Source organism: Ranitomeya variabilis, chromosome 4 (assembly GCF_051348905.1).
Source record: "Ranitomeya variabilis isolate aRanVar5 chromosome 4, aRanVar5.hap1, whole genome shotgun sequence".
NCBI classification, from domain to species: Eukaryota; Metazoa; Chordata; class Amphibia; order Anura; family Dendrobatidae; genus Ranitomeya; species Ranitomeya variabilis.
This window is the reverse complement of record NC_135235.1, coordinates 690085426-690104098: the sequence shown is the minus strand read 5'-3', so window position 1 is coordinate 690104098 and position 18673 is coordinate 690085426. Positions and strand designations below refer to the sequence as shown.

The 18673-nt window shown below is 43.9% G+C and overlaps 1 protein-coding gene across 1 annotated transcript in view; it reads left to right on the top strand.

The window, feature by feature from the left end:
* The window catches only part of LOC143767658 (uncharacterized), a 38309-nt gene that overhangs the window by 5235 nt on the left and 14401 nt on the right, over positions 1–18673 (top strand). Inside the window, exons 3-7 of the mRNA XM_077256120.1 lie at positions 1161–1308; positions 1438–1617; positions 1700–1823; positions 1907–2001; positions 2204–2294. Coding sequence (XP_077112235.1) covers positions 1231–1308; positions 1438–1617; positions 1700–1823; positions 1907–2001; positions 2204–2294 — 568 coding nt within the window. The 5' untranslated portion in view covers positions 1161–1230. The remainder of the gene's footprint in view (positions 1–1160; positions 1309–1437; positions 1618–1699; positions 1824–1906; positions 2002–2203; positions 2295–18673) is intronic.

Sequence of the window (18673 nt, the reverse complement as noted above, 5' to 3'; positions counted from 1 at the left end):
CACAGACCCCACAATGATATATACGGCTATACATTAAATAACAGTATTGTCTGAGCATGCTCGGTACCTGGAAAGCCTAAGTCCCAATGTGCACATAACAATATTAGGCTGACACATAAGCATAGACCCCACAGAGATGTATGTCCAAATACCTATGTGGACCTGGTCCAACAAAAATAGGCAGCAACTGATAACAAATAACATGCAATTGCGCCTGGAGAAAGCAAGGTGGGGAAAAATAAGACCACTCCAGGTAAAAAAAATACCACTCGAGCTGCGGGGGAGTGCAGCAGATTGAGGCGCCCAGGAGAGACGAGAGACAAGAATAAGGGGTGAGGCAAGAGCCCACGCGTATCGCTGCAACAGCAGCTTCGTCAGGGGAGGTGAGGTCATCAGTATTTTCTGAGGTAAATATAGAGGTATCACTGATTAGATAAATACGAACCGGTGTGTGGCAGAGACCGCAGACGCCCATCCCAGCCGCCCTGGAAGGTGCAACAATGTGGGGTGCACCCCTTTTACATATATTTACAGGCTGTGTTATATACTGCGTGGGCTGTGTTATATACTGCGTGGGCTGTGTTATATACTGCGTGGCTGCTATACATACATACGTATTCTAGAATACCCGATGCGTTAGAATCGGGCCACCATCTAGTCTTTTATAAAAGCCTCAAACTTCTGTGTGAATATGACCTGAGATCTAACGTGATAGAAGATTACAGTGCGGGGAAGACGGGAAACCTTCATATAGACGGCCGGTGGGGATGGAGTCAGTGGTGGACTCTGGACAAATATGTTTCTAGAGCCGTAGTAGAAGATGGAGATGTCGTCCTCATCATGAAGTAGTTATTTCTCCTGTCACGTGTAATGAATATCTCCTGCAGTATTGCTAATGCCGATTCCAGTGTCGGTAAATGAGACGAGAATTAGTGTTATGGAAGATGAGTCTGAGGAATGTATTCAGCTGCCGACTCCGAGGAAGAAGCTGCATGTTGTCTGTGGCCTAAATATATAGGTTTTATTAGTAGATGTAAAGAAGGAAACTAAATACTGTAAAATAATAAATTTCTTCATATGTTTCCCTTATTATCTCCAGTAATTGTATTATTACACAGGATTTTTATGATGTTACATCGGCTCATCTTCTTCTCATTCAGGTCTCTACAATATCGGATCCTCTGTGATGATCTTGTATATAAGATAATTTTTCTGAATTACCCATCAAAGATGAATATGGACAGAGACAAGATGGCGGAGAGGATATTACACCTCACCCTAGAGATCCTCTTCCGGCTTACTGGAGAGGTGAGAGATTCTGATGACGTCACATTACATCTTTCTTATTTATGGGAATAACAGATGGACAGAACTGGAGAGGTGAGGACTCTGGAAATGTCTGTACTGAGATTTATTACTGTGTCTCTCCATAACCAGGATTACACAGTAGTGAAGAAGACCTCTAGTGAGCGCTGTCAGGACCCTGTATCTGAGGAATGGGTAAGAACCCTGAGCCCAATCACAGGGACTCCATCTCACCCCCTGATACATGAGGACATCGATGACCAGAAGATCCTAGAACTCACCTACAAGATGATTGAGCTGCTGACTGGAGAGGTGACACTGCTGGGAATGCTGGGACATTATACAGTAACAATATGAAGGGTTCGGGGCATGACTGTATCATTGTATGTGTCAGGTTCCTATAAGGTGTCAGGATGTCGCCATCTATTTCTCCATGGAGGAGTGGGAGTATTTAGAAGGACACAAAGATCTGTACAAGGACGTCATGATGGAGGTTCCCCAACCCCTCACATCACCAGGTAATAGACAGGACTAAATACACGCGGCCTATAATTATCTGTATGTAAAGAATGAATTCAGTCCCTGTATGTGTTTCCTCCAGATCTATCCAGTAAGAGGACAACACCAGATAGATGTCCCCGTCGTCTTCCACAGGACTGCAAACAAGAAGATCCCAATGTTGCTCAGGATCATCAGGTAGATGGAGAGAAGGTGTCATGAGTGACATCTCCCCTATGATGTGTACACAGCTGTGAAGGTCTTGTGCTCAGTCTTGTTTTATCCACCAGTATTATATGTTTTATATTTGTGTAATGAGAACGGTGGAGATGGTAGGATTAGAGCTGATCATAGATGTGACTTCTCCATCTGTCTGTGACTTTTACTGTATTTGTTTCAGGGTGAAGATCTGACCCATATTAATACTACAGAGACATATGTGAGGGGTGATGAGCTGTGTAAGGAGGAGATTCCTACATATGACTACCCAGGTGAGTAGTAACCACTAAATGCAGAGAAGTTACGATTCTTCTCAGTCACTGGCTGTGGCTGCTTTATCGGTGGTGTAGTCTGGCTATATCACAACCATGTGATCACCATTTATTCAGTCGCCATGACAGCACCACGAGAGAGATGCGATCAACGTTCAGGGGCAGGCAACCTACAGACATAAAAGGGCGGCACCTCTCTCCCGCATCAGTTGGTTTCCTGCCCCTGACAGGGGAACCTCTTTCGACAGGCCTTATGAAGAAGGTTGACGAAACGAAGATAACCCAGTCCTGGCAGGCCGATTCAGGTAGCGGGGGTCCCCTACCTCGGTCTGTCCAGGACACCGGAAGCACCACACGGCAGGGGAACTGCTAGTGTCGGTATCAGCAGAGAGGGGCAGCTTTTATCTAAATGCTTGCCTCTTAAGTGATCCGTCGCCGTCAGGTACCAGGTGAGTATATGGGGTCTTCTGCCGTGGCCGCACCCGGGGGTCCTCCCGGGGTCTGTCCGCGGCCTGGTGGTGATGTGCGAGTCGACCGGGTGGCGCTGGCTTCCTCGGCACGCTCACCGCTGTCGTGACCGGAAAGGGTGTGTCCGGATGACGCAGCGGGGCATGCGCAGTGGGACCGCGCCGGCTGATGACGTCGCTATCGCATCCTCGCCGGATCCTGGTACCCGGCGATTATGCGGTGGGGGGGTAGGTTTGCAGATGGGCCTTCGGGGGGGGGGGGGGCGGAGGTCTGTTTACGGTCGGTCCAGGGCGCGGCCCTGGGGGAGGCACTCCAACATTTATTCATGGTACCGGGCAGATCACCTGGAGCCTGCTGACCCCCATCCGGGGGCCGTACCTTGGGGGTATTTAATGAGGAGTCTGACGACTGCTGAGTGCTTCTGACTCATTGCAATGATGGAGTCGCTGGAGCAGGGAGCACCACTACCTGACAAGCAGCAGCAGCAGATTCAGCCCAGTGAGGAGCCTCTAATTATATCCCAGCGGCGATCTAGTAGCAGTAGTCGCTTTGGTGGAGGCAAGGATACCCAAAAATCGAGGCAGAGCAAGTCCTCAAGCCGTAAAACATCGCCGGCTAGGAAGGACCCCCCACTGATTATGGTACCAATCACTGCACGTTTGTGTAAGTGATCTACGTGAAAGTTCCTTAGTGATTTCCTGTTACTCCTTTATAGTCCCTCTCTCCTTGTTAGGGGAGAAAATGTTCCGCCAAAGCCAAACATAGGGAGTGCGCCGAACGTGGGGAACCACTCACAGATGGCCATGACAGAAAGCTATATAAACCCTGCATACAACGCTTAATTGAGGAAGAAGCCCCTGACCTTACTTCCACTCTAAGGGATATGGTTAGACAGGAAGTTAAAGGTTCTATTAAATCCATGTCCAAGAAAACGGATGTCAGGAGAAGCAAACATATTAGGTCCCCAATTTCGGATTTGGAGTCGGACTCGGGTGAACTGAGCTCTGATTCCTTTCCGTCATCCTCTTCATCTATAGAGACCGAGTCCGGTCACTCCTGCTTGCCGCTATACAGAGTAAACCATCTTGTTAAAGCAGTAAACAACACAATGGGGATTGAGGAGACCCAGACAGAATGCTCCATGCAGAACCTTATGTTTAAAGGCCTAGATCGAAAATCCCGAAGGTCTTTTCCGGTGGTGGATAAGATAAATACATTGATTACAAAGGAGTGGAAAAAGCTGAGAGGAAAGGTTCACTTCCACCGGCATTTAAGAGGAGATATCCATTCAAGGAAGAAGCTTCATCCTCATGGGACAAGGCTCCGAAACTAGACGCAGCAGTGGCCAAGGCGTGTAAAAGGACCTCTCTTCCGTTTGAAGATCTAGGAAATCTAAAAGATCCACTAGATAAAAAAGCTGACGTTTTCCTGAAAGGGGCTTGGGAAACATCAGCAGGATCCCTAAGACCAGCGATTGCAGCCACTTGCAAGGCACGGTCATTGATGGTGTGGCTTGACCGCTTAGAGGATCAACTCAAGAATAAGGCTCCCAGGAATGAGATCCTATCCTCCCTACCTATAATTCAGGAGGCAGCAGCTTTTCTGTCAGACGCGTCAACAGATTCTGTTAAATTAGCCGCCAGATCTTCAGCCCTTTAATAACGCAGCCCGTAGAGCTCTATGGATTAAATGTTGGCATGGAGATTTGCAAGCCAGATCAGAACTGTGTAGCATTCCATGTGAAGGGGCACATTTATTTGGACCAGTTCTTGATGAACTATTAGAAAAGGCGGGCGATAATAAGAAACAATTCCCTTACCTAGGAAGACCCTCTTATAGATGGGATTACAATAAAGGATGGTTTAGCCGCAGAAGGTCGAATAGAGAGAGACCCAGATATGATGATAATAGAAGGAAAGGTAGAGGATATATGTTTAATACCTCTCGGGACTATAAAAAACCTCAATGACTGCCGGACCAGGTAGGGGGTAGGCTTTCAGCCTTCTATCCTGCCTGGTTACAAATTTCCAACAGTCCATGGATTCTCAGCGTTATTGAAACTGGCCTAAAGTTTGAGTTCCAAAGGATTCCTTATGATAAATTTACTTTAACACCCATCTGTTCTTCTTCTCAGAACAAATGGCACTAGAGTCGGCAGTTCAGGAACTTCAGAAAAAAGGGGTTCTGATCAAAGTGCCCGCGGTACAAAGAGGTAAAGGGTTCTACTCCCCTCTCTTTCTTGTTAAAAAACCTGACGGATCTTTTCGTACCATCGTTAATTTGAAAGGCCTGAATAAATTTTTGCTGGTCCCGTCTTTTAAAATGGAATCTGTAAAGATGGCAATAAAACTTCTCTTTAACAATTGCTTTATGGTTGTCCTAGATCTGAAAGACGCCTATTATCACGTCCTGATACACGTACATCACCAACAGTTCCTTAGGGTGGCGGTTTCAGTAAACTGCTCAGGACAGCACTTACAATATTGTGCACTACCCTTCGGAGTTGCGGTTGCACCCCGGGTTTTTACTAAAGTCATGGTAGAAGTTATGGCACACCTTCAGGAACAGGACATATTAATAGTTCCCTACCTAGATGACTTATTGATTGTGGGAAATTCAGAGTCACATTGCAAAAACCAATTGGAGAAGGTGACATCCGTGTTACACAAATTGGGATGGATTATTAATTTCAAAAAATCTCGTCTACAACCTTTTTAAAAGTTCAGGAGTTTCTGGGTCTTACCATAGACTCCAGTCGGCAGGAGTGTCGTCTGCCGGATTCAAAAGTGGATGGTATCCAGCGACTAGCGACCAGAATGATTAATAATCCATCAGTCTCTGTAAGAGGGGCGATGTCACTATTGGGTTCACTCACATCGTGTATTCCGGCAGTTCTCTGGGCTCAATATCATACCAGAACACTACAGTGGGACCTTTTACAAAATTCCCGTCGCCTGAAAGCTCATGTTGATAGTAAATTTTCATTGTCCGTTGAATCTATTCAATCACTACATTGGTGGACACACGTACCAAATTTATGTTGGTGGCTTCCCTGGACAAATCGTATAACTCTGATAATAACTACAGATGCTAGCCCCAGGGGATGGGGGGCACACTTGGAAAAGTTGGGTCCAGGGGCTGTGGTCTCAGTCCGAACAGAGTTTGTCATCCAATCTAAAGGAGTTATTAGCGGTAGAACGCGTTTTAAGTAGTTTTCTTATACCCCTACAGGGTCGGCACATCAGACTTTTTTCCGACAACCAGGTAACCGTAGCCTACATTAACCATCAAGGAGGTACTCGGTCCGGTTCATTAATGGAGGTCGCAATTCGTATTTTTCAGATGGCCGAAAATCATCTACCATCACTCAAGGCTCTTCACATAAAAGGGAAGTACAATATCATGGCTGACTATCTAAGCCGCAACCAACTCAGACAGGGAGATTGTACACTAAACTCATCCATCTTCAATCAGATCATACAATTGTGGGGTTGTCCAGACATAGATCTCTTTGCCAACCGAGGAAACAGAAAGCTACATCGATTCTGCTCCTTAAACCCCAGAGACAATCAGTATGCAGTAGATGCTCTTCTAATCCCATGGCACTTCAATCTCGCTTATGCGTTTCCCCCTCTGAACTTAATCCCAATAGTTCTGAGGAAAATACGGGAAGACGGAGCCCGAATAATCCTGATGGTCCCGTTCTGGCCCAGGAGGTCCATTTCTCAGCCATGGATTCTTCCAGAAATATCAAACCTCTTCTCCCAGGGCCCAATCCTCCATCCACGAGTGGCCAATTTACATCTAGTGGCGTGGAATTTGAAAGGTCGTTACTAAGGGGGAGGGGTTTTTCGCGGGACCTGGTAAATTACTCAAAAGTAGGAAAATCTCTACAACAAACATTTACGTTAGGATTTGGAGAAAATTCTTATCAGTTTCAGAAACACAGATTGATCAGGAACCCTGTATTAACCAAATTTTAGAATTCCTGCATAAAGGGTTGGATATGGGCCTAGCCACAAGTACGCTTAGGGTTCAAGTATCGGCTCTAGGTGCACCATACAATAGAAATTTGGCCAGCAATCATTGGATAGTCAGATTCTTCAAGGCAGTTACGAGATCTAGACCAATCATTAAACAAAAAGTAGTTCCATGGGACCTAAATCTTGTTCTCTCAGCTTTAACGCAAGCTCCATTTGAGCCTATTGATGATGCCCGGATTAAAATTCTATCCCTGAAAACAGCTCTTAGTTGCGCTTACCTCCGCGAGAAGGATTAGTGATATACAAGCTTTGTCCAGACAGGCTCCGTACATGCAGTTTAGGGAAGATGGTTATTATGAGACCTGATTCTCTTTATCTTCCAAAGGTAGCCTCAAAATTTCATAGGTTACAAGAGGTTGTCTTTCCCTCATTTTGTACCTACCAACTAATCCCACATATATGAGAGAAGAAGAGATCCCAAATCATTATTAAAACCAATGTTTATTAATAAATATTAAAAAAAACCTGATAAAAAAGCAAACAATACCGTAGGGGACACCACCATACACAGATATCTATACCTATACACACAATGTGATATATAGTAAATATTAGCAAGTAACTCCACTGAGAAACAAATCAATCTAGACACAATTCCAAATGGTAAAGTCCACAAGAAGGCGGTTATTACATCACGTAGTCATATAATAGTCAATACATAAAAAAAAAAACAACGGAAGCTTTTTACCAATAAAAACAATTATTTTTTATTAATCACAAAAAAAATATAAAATCTTTAACAAGTCCAGTAGCAATCAGTGGAGATACATATGACAGAATATACTGTCTACATAAGGGAAATGCACCAAAAAGACCTATAGTGATCAAACTCCAAAAAATGCCTAAACAAGCTCAGCAATATATATGTAAATCACTTACATGATGTTAATTAACATACCGTACAAAGCCCAACCTCTATCAGTTAGAAAAAACGGCTAATAAACTGAGGCACATAGCTAGTGTGTATATATACATCAAATTATACTGTCATATAGTATGTCACAGTGGACAAATAGAAGAGTATATATTATATAAAAAGCGCCATAGTGTCTAAAGCATGAGGGCCATAGATTATTGTGCCTAGAGCATGTTATAAGCAACAGTATATATGAGCTGTAGCCCAAAAGGGAAAATGAAAAAATGAAAAGGGTCCATACAATGATAAAGTGTATGGCAAAAAAATGCCTAAGGTGCTTAGCAGGACCCTTTTAATCCTAAATGAACCAGTTAGCACAAATGTACAACAGCTAGAAAAGTGCATATAGTGCAAAGCCTAAAGGAGAGGCATGGGTGTATTTACCTAAGAATGCAGGTCAGTAGAAGGACCCCGACGCGCGTTTCGCGTGATGCTTCCTTCAGGGGGATAGTCACAACAAACTGACCACAAGAGAGTTTATATAGTGGATGTATACAGTGGTGGCAGCGGTTTGTAAAGGCGCTCGCTTCAACACGCCGGCTCAGACGTCACTGCCGGTCAGCGTCACATGCAGCCTGTCCACTCCCCCACCCGACGCGTCAGCCACAGTGAAGACGCGTCTCTACAGCAACCCGATACCGGAAGTATCTGCGAGCGCTCACTGCAGAAGAAGGATACAGCTAGGACCTAAGGGAATATGCACCGCCTGCATGGGGAATCTCAGGAACAGCGTAAAGAACAGTGCATAAAGGATGTTAACATAGAGATTACATACAGATGTATACACATACACATGTAGGGAGTCACATGAACACCCTGAAGTGAACAGTTCATTAAATAAAGTGCTTATAGTATAAATACATGGGGATACAAATAAAGATAAGGCAATACATATATATATGCATTGTAGTGTAATATAATATTTTCTACATGTGACAAACAAAATACATTAATAAAAAGAAAGTGCTTTCATTGTTAACATACAAGACAATACTAATAAAGTGCCAATGAAATCAATAAACATAAATAATATGTGTATATATGTGAACAAGAGAAAACAATGTAATAATTGAAGGTGCTTATGTGCTAATATTGCACACTGATGTTCACTAAACAATACCTGCATATATATTAATCATGAAGACATTTTTACACGTGAAATATACAAAAAATAATTAAGCAATACTAATAATTTATATATGTGTGTATCATAATTGCAGGTAATAATTATAGATACATAAGGAGCACACCTGTGCCACATATTCAAGACAGATATGTGTAAAGACATACAAAAGATACATAAACAAAACTAATTTTGATAGAAGCACGTCCCAGAGCAGAAGTATGGAGTATCCATGAATATCAAGGCCAAACACTGAATGATCATATCACATATGTGGAGATTTATCAGGAGCTAAAAACTAAAAAAGACTGAAGTTAAAAACATGAAAATACAATAAAAACACCACTAAAATAAAATTTACACTAAAGAAAGGGGGCGAAACTAAGCACCTCATTCAGACCAAATGGTTGGACCGAATTAACTTTAGAGATCCAGCGAGCTTCCATTTGTGCCAAAGTCTTTTTCCAGTTTCCTCCTCTTTGGTCCACAAACACTTTGTCAATCCCAATCACCTTGAGAAGCTTTGCATTACAATTGTGATGAGATTTGAAATGTCTCGGTAATGGTTTTAACAGGGACCATTCTTCAACTTCCTCTGCATTGATAATGTCCCTATAATGTTCTTTCACTCTGGTTTTCAATGCTCTAGATGTTAGTCCCACTTAAATCTTAGGACATGGACACTGTGCGTAATATACCACACCAGTTGTATTGCAGGTAATGTGTTGAGTTATAGTGAAGATTTTCTTACTATCGCTAGAAGTAAATGTTGAAGCCTGGAAAATATTAGGGCAAGCAATGCAATTATTGGAAGGGAAGCAACCCCATTTCTGTCCTCTGGATCCAAATGCCTTTTGTATATTAGGACCTGCATAATAACTGTGTACCAGTTGATCTTTTAAATTACTGGATCTTCGATATGTAATTGATGGATAGACAGGTAGGTATTTCATCAGATCCTTATCTGTTTGTAGCAGAGGCCAATACTTTCTCAACGCATCCCTCATCTGGTTCCACTGTTCAGTATAGATAGATATAAATCTCACCTTTTGTTCTGCCATGGGTTTAGTTTTAGTTTTCATTAAAGTAGAGCGAGTCAATCTAGCCGCTTTATGGAGCCCTCTCTTTATTCTTCGTCTTGAGTAGCCTCTGTCTTCAAACCTTGATGAGGTTCTCCGCCTGTTCAGAAAAGAATTGGTCATTAGAACAAATTCATTGAATCCTGATAAATTGCCCAGTCGGTATACCTTTGATTAATGATTTAGGGTGAGATGAAGAGGCGTGCAGCAAAGAATTTACTGCCGTATCCTTCCTGAATACATTTGTTTCCAGAAGGCCATTAGATCCCTTGGTGATCTGTATATCTAAAAAGTCCAGAGAAACTTGACTGTACTTACACGTCAGCTTGATATTCATAGTATTATCATTTAGGATATCACGAATGGCGAGAAGGTCCTGTAATGAGCCCTGCCAAATCATAAGGATGTCATCAATAAAACGAACCCAGAACAGGACCTTCTCAATGTAGGCAATGGGGTTGACAAAGAATATCTGTCTCTCCCAACTGCCCATAAATAAGTTTGCATATGAGGGGGCAAAAGCCGCCCCCATAGCAGTACCCCTTTGCTGTACATATATTGTTTCCTTAAAGATAAAATAGTTGTGTTCCAGGACAAATTTAAGCAGATCAAGGAGGAAACAAATCAAGTCCCTATCCATATCGGTGGTTAGCAGAAAAGATTCCACTGCCATAATACCATGATGATGCTGTATGGCAGTATATAAAGATTCAACGTCAAATGACACTAACCACATATCATCCTCCATTGGAATGCCATCAATTTTACTAAGAACTTCTCCCGTATCTTTAATATAAGAGGGTAGATTGCATACCAAGGGCTTTAAATAGAAATCAAGGTATTTGCCAATTACCTCACAAAGACTCCCATTCCCTGATACGATCGGGCGTCCAGGGGGTGCAGACATATTTTTGTGAATTTTCGGGGTGAAATAAATGCACACCAATTTCGAATACATCGGTATTAAGTTAGTTCTGAGTTCCTTAGTTATCACTCCCTCCTGAAATGCTTTCTCCAGTATATCATGTAGTTCACCCTGGAAAGTAAGAGTCGGATTATACGTGAGTCTTCGATAACAGCTAGTATCTCTCAGCTGTCTAAACACCTCTTTTTCCAGGACGTCCCTACTGACAGCACATTGGAGGACGTCCTCCTCCTCCTTCCAGGGACAGGAAACACACGAGAGTTTAAATATCCGGCTCCACCCTCTAATCCCCAGTGTTTTTCCTGTCCCTGCATGGAGGGACACACGTAGAGAAGCAGCAGCTTACCGAGCTCAGGGGGATCGAGCGGTCCTCCAATCCTTCCCCCTGTCAAGCGGCTCAGGGTCGAAACTCCCCGGAGGGGAGTCCCTCTACCCCAGAGGCCCGGAGCGGGACGATGCTCCGGGAGTGAACCGCTCCCCCCGTTGGGGGGCTCTCGGTTCAGGACGCGGCGGCGATCCAGGCAGCATCCATCCGGCAGAACGCGCGGTCAGGAGACGCTACAGCCAGTCGGCACTTCCGGGTTCTGGGGAGCCGCGTCACTTCCGGTCTCAGGAGCCGGTGAAACGTCACTTCCGGTGGCGTTCTATGAACGGGGAACAGACGCTCCAGACTGGAGAACGCTGTCAGAGCGGTCGCTTCTGCGTTCGCGTCCAGCACCTGCATCAGGAGTGGTACCGTCTGCATCTGGAACCGGCTATGGAGGACAGAAACGACGAGGAAGGGGTAAGCCTGCCCTGGGCAGTATACCCTTTGTACTATCTAAGCTCCTCGCTCCCTCTAGCCTATTACTCCCTATCTTATACCGTTTAGGATAAGGGAAACCCCGCTGCTCCCCCTGCCACGACTAAAAAATCTGGGAAGGCCACAATGAAGAGCATCAGATGTCCTGTATGCCATATTAAACTCCCAGACTCCCATGGCAAGACGCTCTGTACCACCTGTACGTCTAAAGTTATGAACGACGAGCAGTCATCAATGTTCTCCGAGATGAGATCCCTTATATGGGAAGAGGTGCAGGCTTCTATATCTAGCCTTTCGCATTCTCGGCCTACCAGTCACATAACCGGTCGCAAGCGCGCCAGGAAGGAGGAAGTCCAGGGGGAGCCAGAATATTCTTCTGATGAAGGTTCCGAACTTAGGGATTCACTATCAGAAGAGGAAGGTGAAATTCCCGTAGAAAACCAGGACAGAGCCAGGAAGTATCTCTTCCAGTCTGAGGAGACAGACGAACTTGTCCAGGCTGTTAGGAATACGATGCAGATCGAGGATACTGCTAAACCACAGTCCAGGCAGGACTTGATGTTCGGGGGACTCGTGGCACGAAACCTGACTGTGTTTCCCATTAGTGATCATATCAAGGCTATGGTCATAGAAGAATGGAAGGAGGCCGATCGCCGATTAGTGCTTTCTCGTGACTTCAAAAGCCGCCTGCCGTTCGATCCGGAGGAAGTCAAGCTATGGGAAGAGATCCCAAAAATTGACGTTCCCGTAGCAAAGGTCACTAAAAAGACTGCGATACCCTTCGAAGACTCCTCCAGTCTTCGTGACCCTATGGATAGGAAGGCCGACATCCTCCTTAAAAGGGCCTAGGAATCTTCTGCAGCTTTGATTAGAACGAACATAGCAGCCACTTCGGTGGCCAGGTCTATGTACTTATGGATGGGGAAGTTAGAAGAGCAGTTATCCAATAAGACACCCAGAGCTGATATTCTGCACTCCTTTCCTATAATGAAGTCCGCAATGGCCTTCTTATCTGATATGACGGCTGAATCTGTCAGATTTTCAGCCCGTAATAGCTCACTGTCTAATGCAGCTAGGAGGGCGGTCTGGCTTAGGTCATGGTCTGGTGACAATGCTTCCAAATCCAAACTCTGCTCTATTCCATTTTCAGGACAGAGGGTGTTTGGACCAGCTTTGGACTCTATCCTCGAGTCAGCGTCCGATAAAAAGAAAGGTTTTCCGGAGGACAAACCTAAGCGTCCACAGCCCTTTCGGAGAGGTTTCTTCTCCAGAAAGCAGTTCGATCCTAAAAATCAGGGTCGGTCCAGCAGGGGATCCTACAGAGGCTCCCGTGGACATAATAATAGGAACAGAGCTTCTTTCTTTAGCCCATCCTATAAAAATAAATCTATGACGCCACTCACATTGGGGGGAGGCTCCGTATGTTCGCAGGAAATTGGGCCCAGATTACTCAGAATCAGTGGATTCTCAGTACTGTTTCCGAAGGTTACAGCATAGAACTTTACTCACCTCCCCCAGAAAGATACATTACACCTACGGCAGTCAAACCAGATTCGGCTATACTAAAGGACTTACAGGACATGCTCAGGACAGAAGTAATAATTCCTGTCCCTCAGTCAGAGTTGGGGAAAGGCCACTACTCTTCCCTGTTCACGGTCACGCGGCCATCAGGCGACACCCGCACAATAATAAATCTAAAGCCTTTGAATGCATGGGTGAGATACAGAAGGTTCTGCATGGAATCCATTCGGTCAGCAATTCCGCTTATAAACCAAAATGCGGTCATGTGCACTATCGACCTAAAAAGGGCCTATTACCAGGTCCCAGTACATCCCTCATCTCAGAAACTGCTGAGATTTGCCGTAGCTCTGCCCACCCGGACCTGCCACTATCAGTTTCAGGGCCTTCCCTTCGGTCTGGCTTCCGCTCCTCGCGTTTTTACCAAACTTGTATCAGAGATGGTGGCCTTCCTAAGGAAACAAGGCATCATAATAATCCCGTACTTGGACGATTTCCTGCTTGTGGCAGATTCAGTAAAGCTCCTGGAAGATCACCGAGAGCGGACTATCGCACTGATGGAGCATCTCGGCTGGGTACTGAACCGGCAGAAATCCGATCTACTACCAGAGCGGAAGAAAACCTTCCTGGGTGTGGAACTAGATTCCAGACGCAGAATATCGTTACTACCCGGTGCCAAGAGGAAGATAATTCAGACTCAGGTCCGGTATCTATTGGAACATCGAGTTACCATAAGAATGGCTATGAAGGTTTTAGGTCTTATGACGGCCTGCATACCATCCGTCAGGTGGGCACAGTCTCACACAAGACACCTACAGAAACAGATCTTATCAGCTTGGGATCGCCGCCAGTCTTCCCTAGAAGCTCCTCTGAGATTGAACAATCTAACGAGAAGATCTCTCGTCTGGTGGACACGTTCGGAGAACTTAGAGGTGGGAGTCCTATGGGTCACCCATCCTTACGTAGTTATCACTACGGACGCCAGCGCCTGGGGCTGGGGAGCTCATCTGCAGGGCCGAATCTTGCAAGGCAAGTGGCCAGAAAACATAAGAAGCAGATCATCCAACTTCAGAGAGCTCTACGCTGTATGGCAAGCACTAAAGCACAATCAGTCCATACTCTCGGACCAGCACGTAAGAATATTCTCCGACAATGTAACAACAGTTTCATTCCTGAACCATCAGGGAGGTACCAATTATCAACCACTGCAGGATCTAGCAGAGATGATCTTCAGGTGGGCAGAGGACAACGTGCTATCCATTACAGCTATCCATCTGGAAGGATCCCAAAATGTGATAGCAGATTACCTAAGCAGACGAAATCTGTGCCCAACAGAGTGGGAACTGGAACAAAGCATCTTCCAAGAATTATGTCGCAGATGGGGAACCCCCAACATCGACCTATTCGCGAACAGGAGGAACGCGAAGACCCCAAGGTTCTTCTCCCTGAACCCCTCGGACCTTCCAGAAGGGGTAGATGCCCTGAGTCAGCAGTGGAACCAACCGCTGTCATATGCATTCCCACCCCTGGCACTAATTCCAGCCGTACTTCGGAAGATCAAGGAAGATCGGGCTTTGGTCATCTTAATCGTCCCGTTTTGGCCGAGACGAAGCTGGTTTCCGGTGTTGGGGTCGTTAGCAGCCGACAACCCAGTCGAATTACCCATCAAGGGGAGAGTCATCCATCAAGGTCCAGTGTATCACCCAGACCCAAGCAGACTCCGTCTTTCAGCCTGGATCCTGAAAGGGACATCCTGAGGTCCAGAGGATTGTCTGACCAAGTCATCTCTACCATCCAGGGTAGTAGAAAACCCGTTACCTCAGCCATTTACCAGAAGATCTGGAAGCGTTTTTGTTTAGAAGGTGGCAGGTCCAATACGGTATCAGGTTCCCTGGACATCCCTGGTATCTTGGACTTCTTACAAAAAGGGTTTAACCTGGGCCTCCGACCCAGCACACTGAAAGTCCAGGTGTCTGCGCTAAGCTCATTTCTGGACTACCCTTTGGCATCTCACCCATGGATAATAAGGTTTATTCGGGCCACTCAGAGAATGCGTCCCACTATTCGACAGCTTTCACCATCCTGGGACCTTAACTTGGTTCTTAGGGCACTATGTAAAGGTGTTTATTCTTCCGGGGATAGTATGCCTATTTCTACTCTCACTCGTAAAACCGCGTTTTTAGTGGCGATAACTACAGCCAAGAGGGTGGGAGAGATTCAGGCTCTATGTATCAGATATCCTTATCTGCAGATCAGGGATGTCAGTCTAATTCTCAGATTAGATCCAGCCTTTATCCCAAAAGTAGCCTCTATTAAAAATAGGAATCAGGAAGTAATTCTCCCTTCATTTTGTAATAACCCTGCTAACGAGAAAGAGAGGGCCCTCCACTCATTAGACGTTAGGCAAGGGGTTCTAGATTACCTAAGTGCTACAGATTCTTGGCGTACTGATCCAAACCTTTTTGTTCTGTTTGGGGGAAAGAATAAGGGGAAAAAGGCTTCTAAGGCCTCAATTTCTCATTGGATCACCGAAGTGATCACAGACGCCTATCGGTCAGAAGGTATGCCCCCTCCTATAGGCTTAAAAGCCCACTCTACCCGTGGGGTGTCCGCCTCCTGGGCGGAGCGTGCAGGAGCTTCTGTAGAACAGATCTGTAATGCCGCAACATGGTCCAGGGCTGACACTTTTTGTAGACACTATAAACTTGACGTTACATCCGGTCAGCACACGGCTTTTGGGAGGAAAGTCCTCCAAGCAGTAATCCCACCCTGAGGAGGTCCTTTGGTACTCTCCAATGTGCTGTCAGTAGGGACGTCCTGGAAAATCGGTATTAGTCTTACCGGTAATTATGTTTCCAGGAGTCCATACTGACAGCACCGGTAGTTCCCCCCCGTTCATGTAATATTCTCAAGTATATTCGGATTTTGCCTATATACTATTTGTATTATAATTCTGTCATTAAAGATATTTTATTTGCATGATTCCATGATTGGTTCTTGCTACAACACTGAGGATTAGAGGGTGGAGCCGGATATTTAAACTCTCGTGTGTTTCCTGTCCCTGGAAGGAGGAGGAGGACGTCCTCCAATGTGCTGTCAGTATGGACTCCTGGAAACATAATTACCGGTAAGACTAATACCGATTTTCATGAATGATAATATTCCCCCCTTTATCTGCCAGCTTGATTACTATATCCCTCATGCTTTTCAATTCTTTTAACGCCTTTCTTTGATCCACAGATAAATTATCTTTCACTATCTTATTGGGAATTTCTCCAAATTCCTTAGTCACAAGCTTCACAAATAGGTCTATATCAGGATACAGATTCAAAGGGGGGAATTTTTTAGGCTTCGGTGGTATAAACTTGTCTATATTTGTCGTCTCTTCTCGTTCTCCACTTAATTCCTCCAATGTCGAGATGGCCTCTAATTCCTGTTCAGTCTATTCCATATCAACTCCTGATTTACCATGCAACTTCTTTAAAACCAATTTACTTGCAAATAAGTTGAGGTCTTTTACCGCTGAGAAAGAATCAAAAGAGGAGGTTGGTGAGAAAGTAAGGCCTAGACTTAAAACTTTTAGTTGTGGTTGTGTCAACTCCTTTTCAGATAGATTGATTACTTGAAGCCTTGCTTTACCAGGGTTATCAGCCCATTTTTCTCGTCTTTTGTAATTTTCATTTCTTCTCTTGTTAATATTGTTCCTCAAGTTATAGATACGGTTTGTTGGCATACTGTCATTCTCCCTAGATGACATAGATGAAACAAAAGATGCTCTGGAAATACTATCTTCTCTGTCCGTTCGATTGCTCTGCCATCTATATACCGTACCATTCTTGAAATCTTGAAGATCTCGCTGAAATTTTTTTGTTTTTTTATCTTTTACTTCTTTTTCCCATGATGGGAATTGAGCTTCAATATCCTTATTCAATGTCTCCATCTCTGTTGCTGTCAAATTTTCAGACAATTTCTTGCGAATGTCTTCAATATCCTTGTCCAACTTATCCAATCATTTCTTATTATTTCCAATCAACAGCTCCATCAGAGACTTAGAACAAAGATTCCAAGCTTCTTCCCACCTTACTCGAAAATTCTCTTCATCTATAGGAAAAGACGGCATGATCCTCCCCCTCAATCCTCTAGGTATCAGACCCTTAGCCAAATATTTCTCTAAAGATGCCTTGTTCCACCAGGTGCGTGTTCTCAGTTATTATGCAGGTCCTAATATACAAAAGGCATTTGGATCCAGAGGACAGAAATGGGGTTGCTTCCCTTGCAATAATTGCATTGCTTGCCCTAATATTTTCCAGGCTTCAACATTTACTTCTAGCGATAGTAAGAAAATCTTCACTATAACTCAACACATTACCTGCAATACAACTGGTGTGGTATATTACGCAGTGTCCATGTCCTAAGATTTACGTGGGACTAACATCTAGAGCATTGAAAACCAGAGTGAGAGAACATTATAGGGACATTATCAATGCAGAGGAAGTTGAAGAATTGTCCCTGTTAAAACCATTACCGAGACATTTCAAATCCCATCATAATTGTAATGCAAAGCTTCTCAAGGTGATTGGGATTGACAAAGTGTTTGTGGACCAAAGAGAAGGAAGCTGGAAAAAGACTTTGGCACAAATGGAAGCTCGCTGGATCTCTAAAGTTAATTCGGTCCAACCATTTGGTCTGAATGAGGTGCTTAGTTTTGCCCCCTTTCTTTAATGTAAATTTTATTTTAGTGGTGTTTTTATTGTATTTTCATGTTTTTAACTTCAGTCTTTTTTAGTTTTTAGCTCCTGATAAATCTCCACATATGTGATATGATCATTCACAGTGTTTGGCCTTGATATTCATGGATACTCCATACTTCTGCTCTGGGACGTGCTTCTATCAAAATTAGTTTAGTTTATGTATCTTTTGTATGTGTTTACACATATCTGTCTTGAATATGTGGCACAGGTGTGCTCCTTATGTATCTATAATTATTACCTGCAATTATGATACACACATATATAAATTATTAGTATTGCTTAATTCTTTTTTGTATATTTCACATATATGTAAAAATGTCTTCATGATTAATATATATGCAGGTATTGTTTAGTGAACATCAGTGTGCAATATTAGCACATAAGCACCTTCAATTATTACATTGTTTTCTCTTGTTCACATATATACACATTATTTATGTTTATTGATTTAATTGGCACTTTATTAGTATTGTCTTGTATGTTAACAATGAAAGCACTTTCTTTTCATTTTTATTATTGTATTTTGTTTGTCACATGTAGAAAATATTATATTACACTACAATGCATATATATATATATGTATTGCCTTATCTTTATTTGTATCCCCATGTGTTTATACTATAAGCACTTTATTTAATGCACTGTTCACTTCAGGGTGTTCATGTGACTCCCTACATGTGTATGTGTATACATCTGTATGTAATCTCTATGTTAACATCCTTTATGCACTGTTCTTTACGCTGTTCCTGAGATT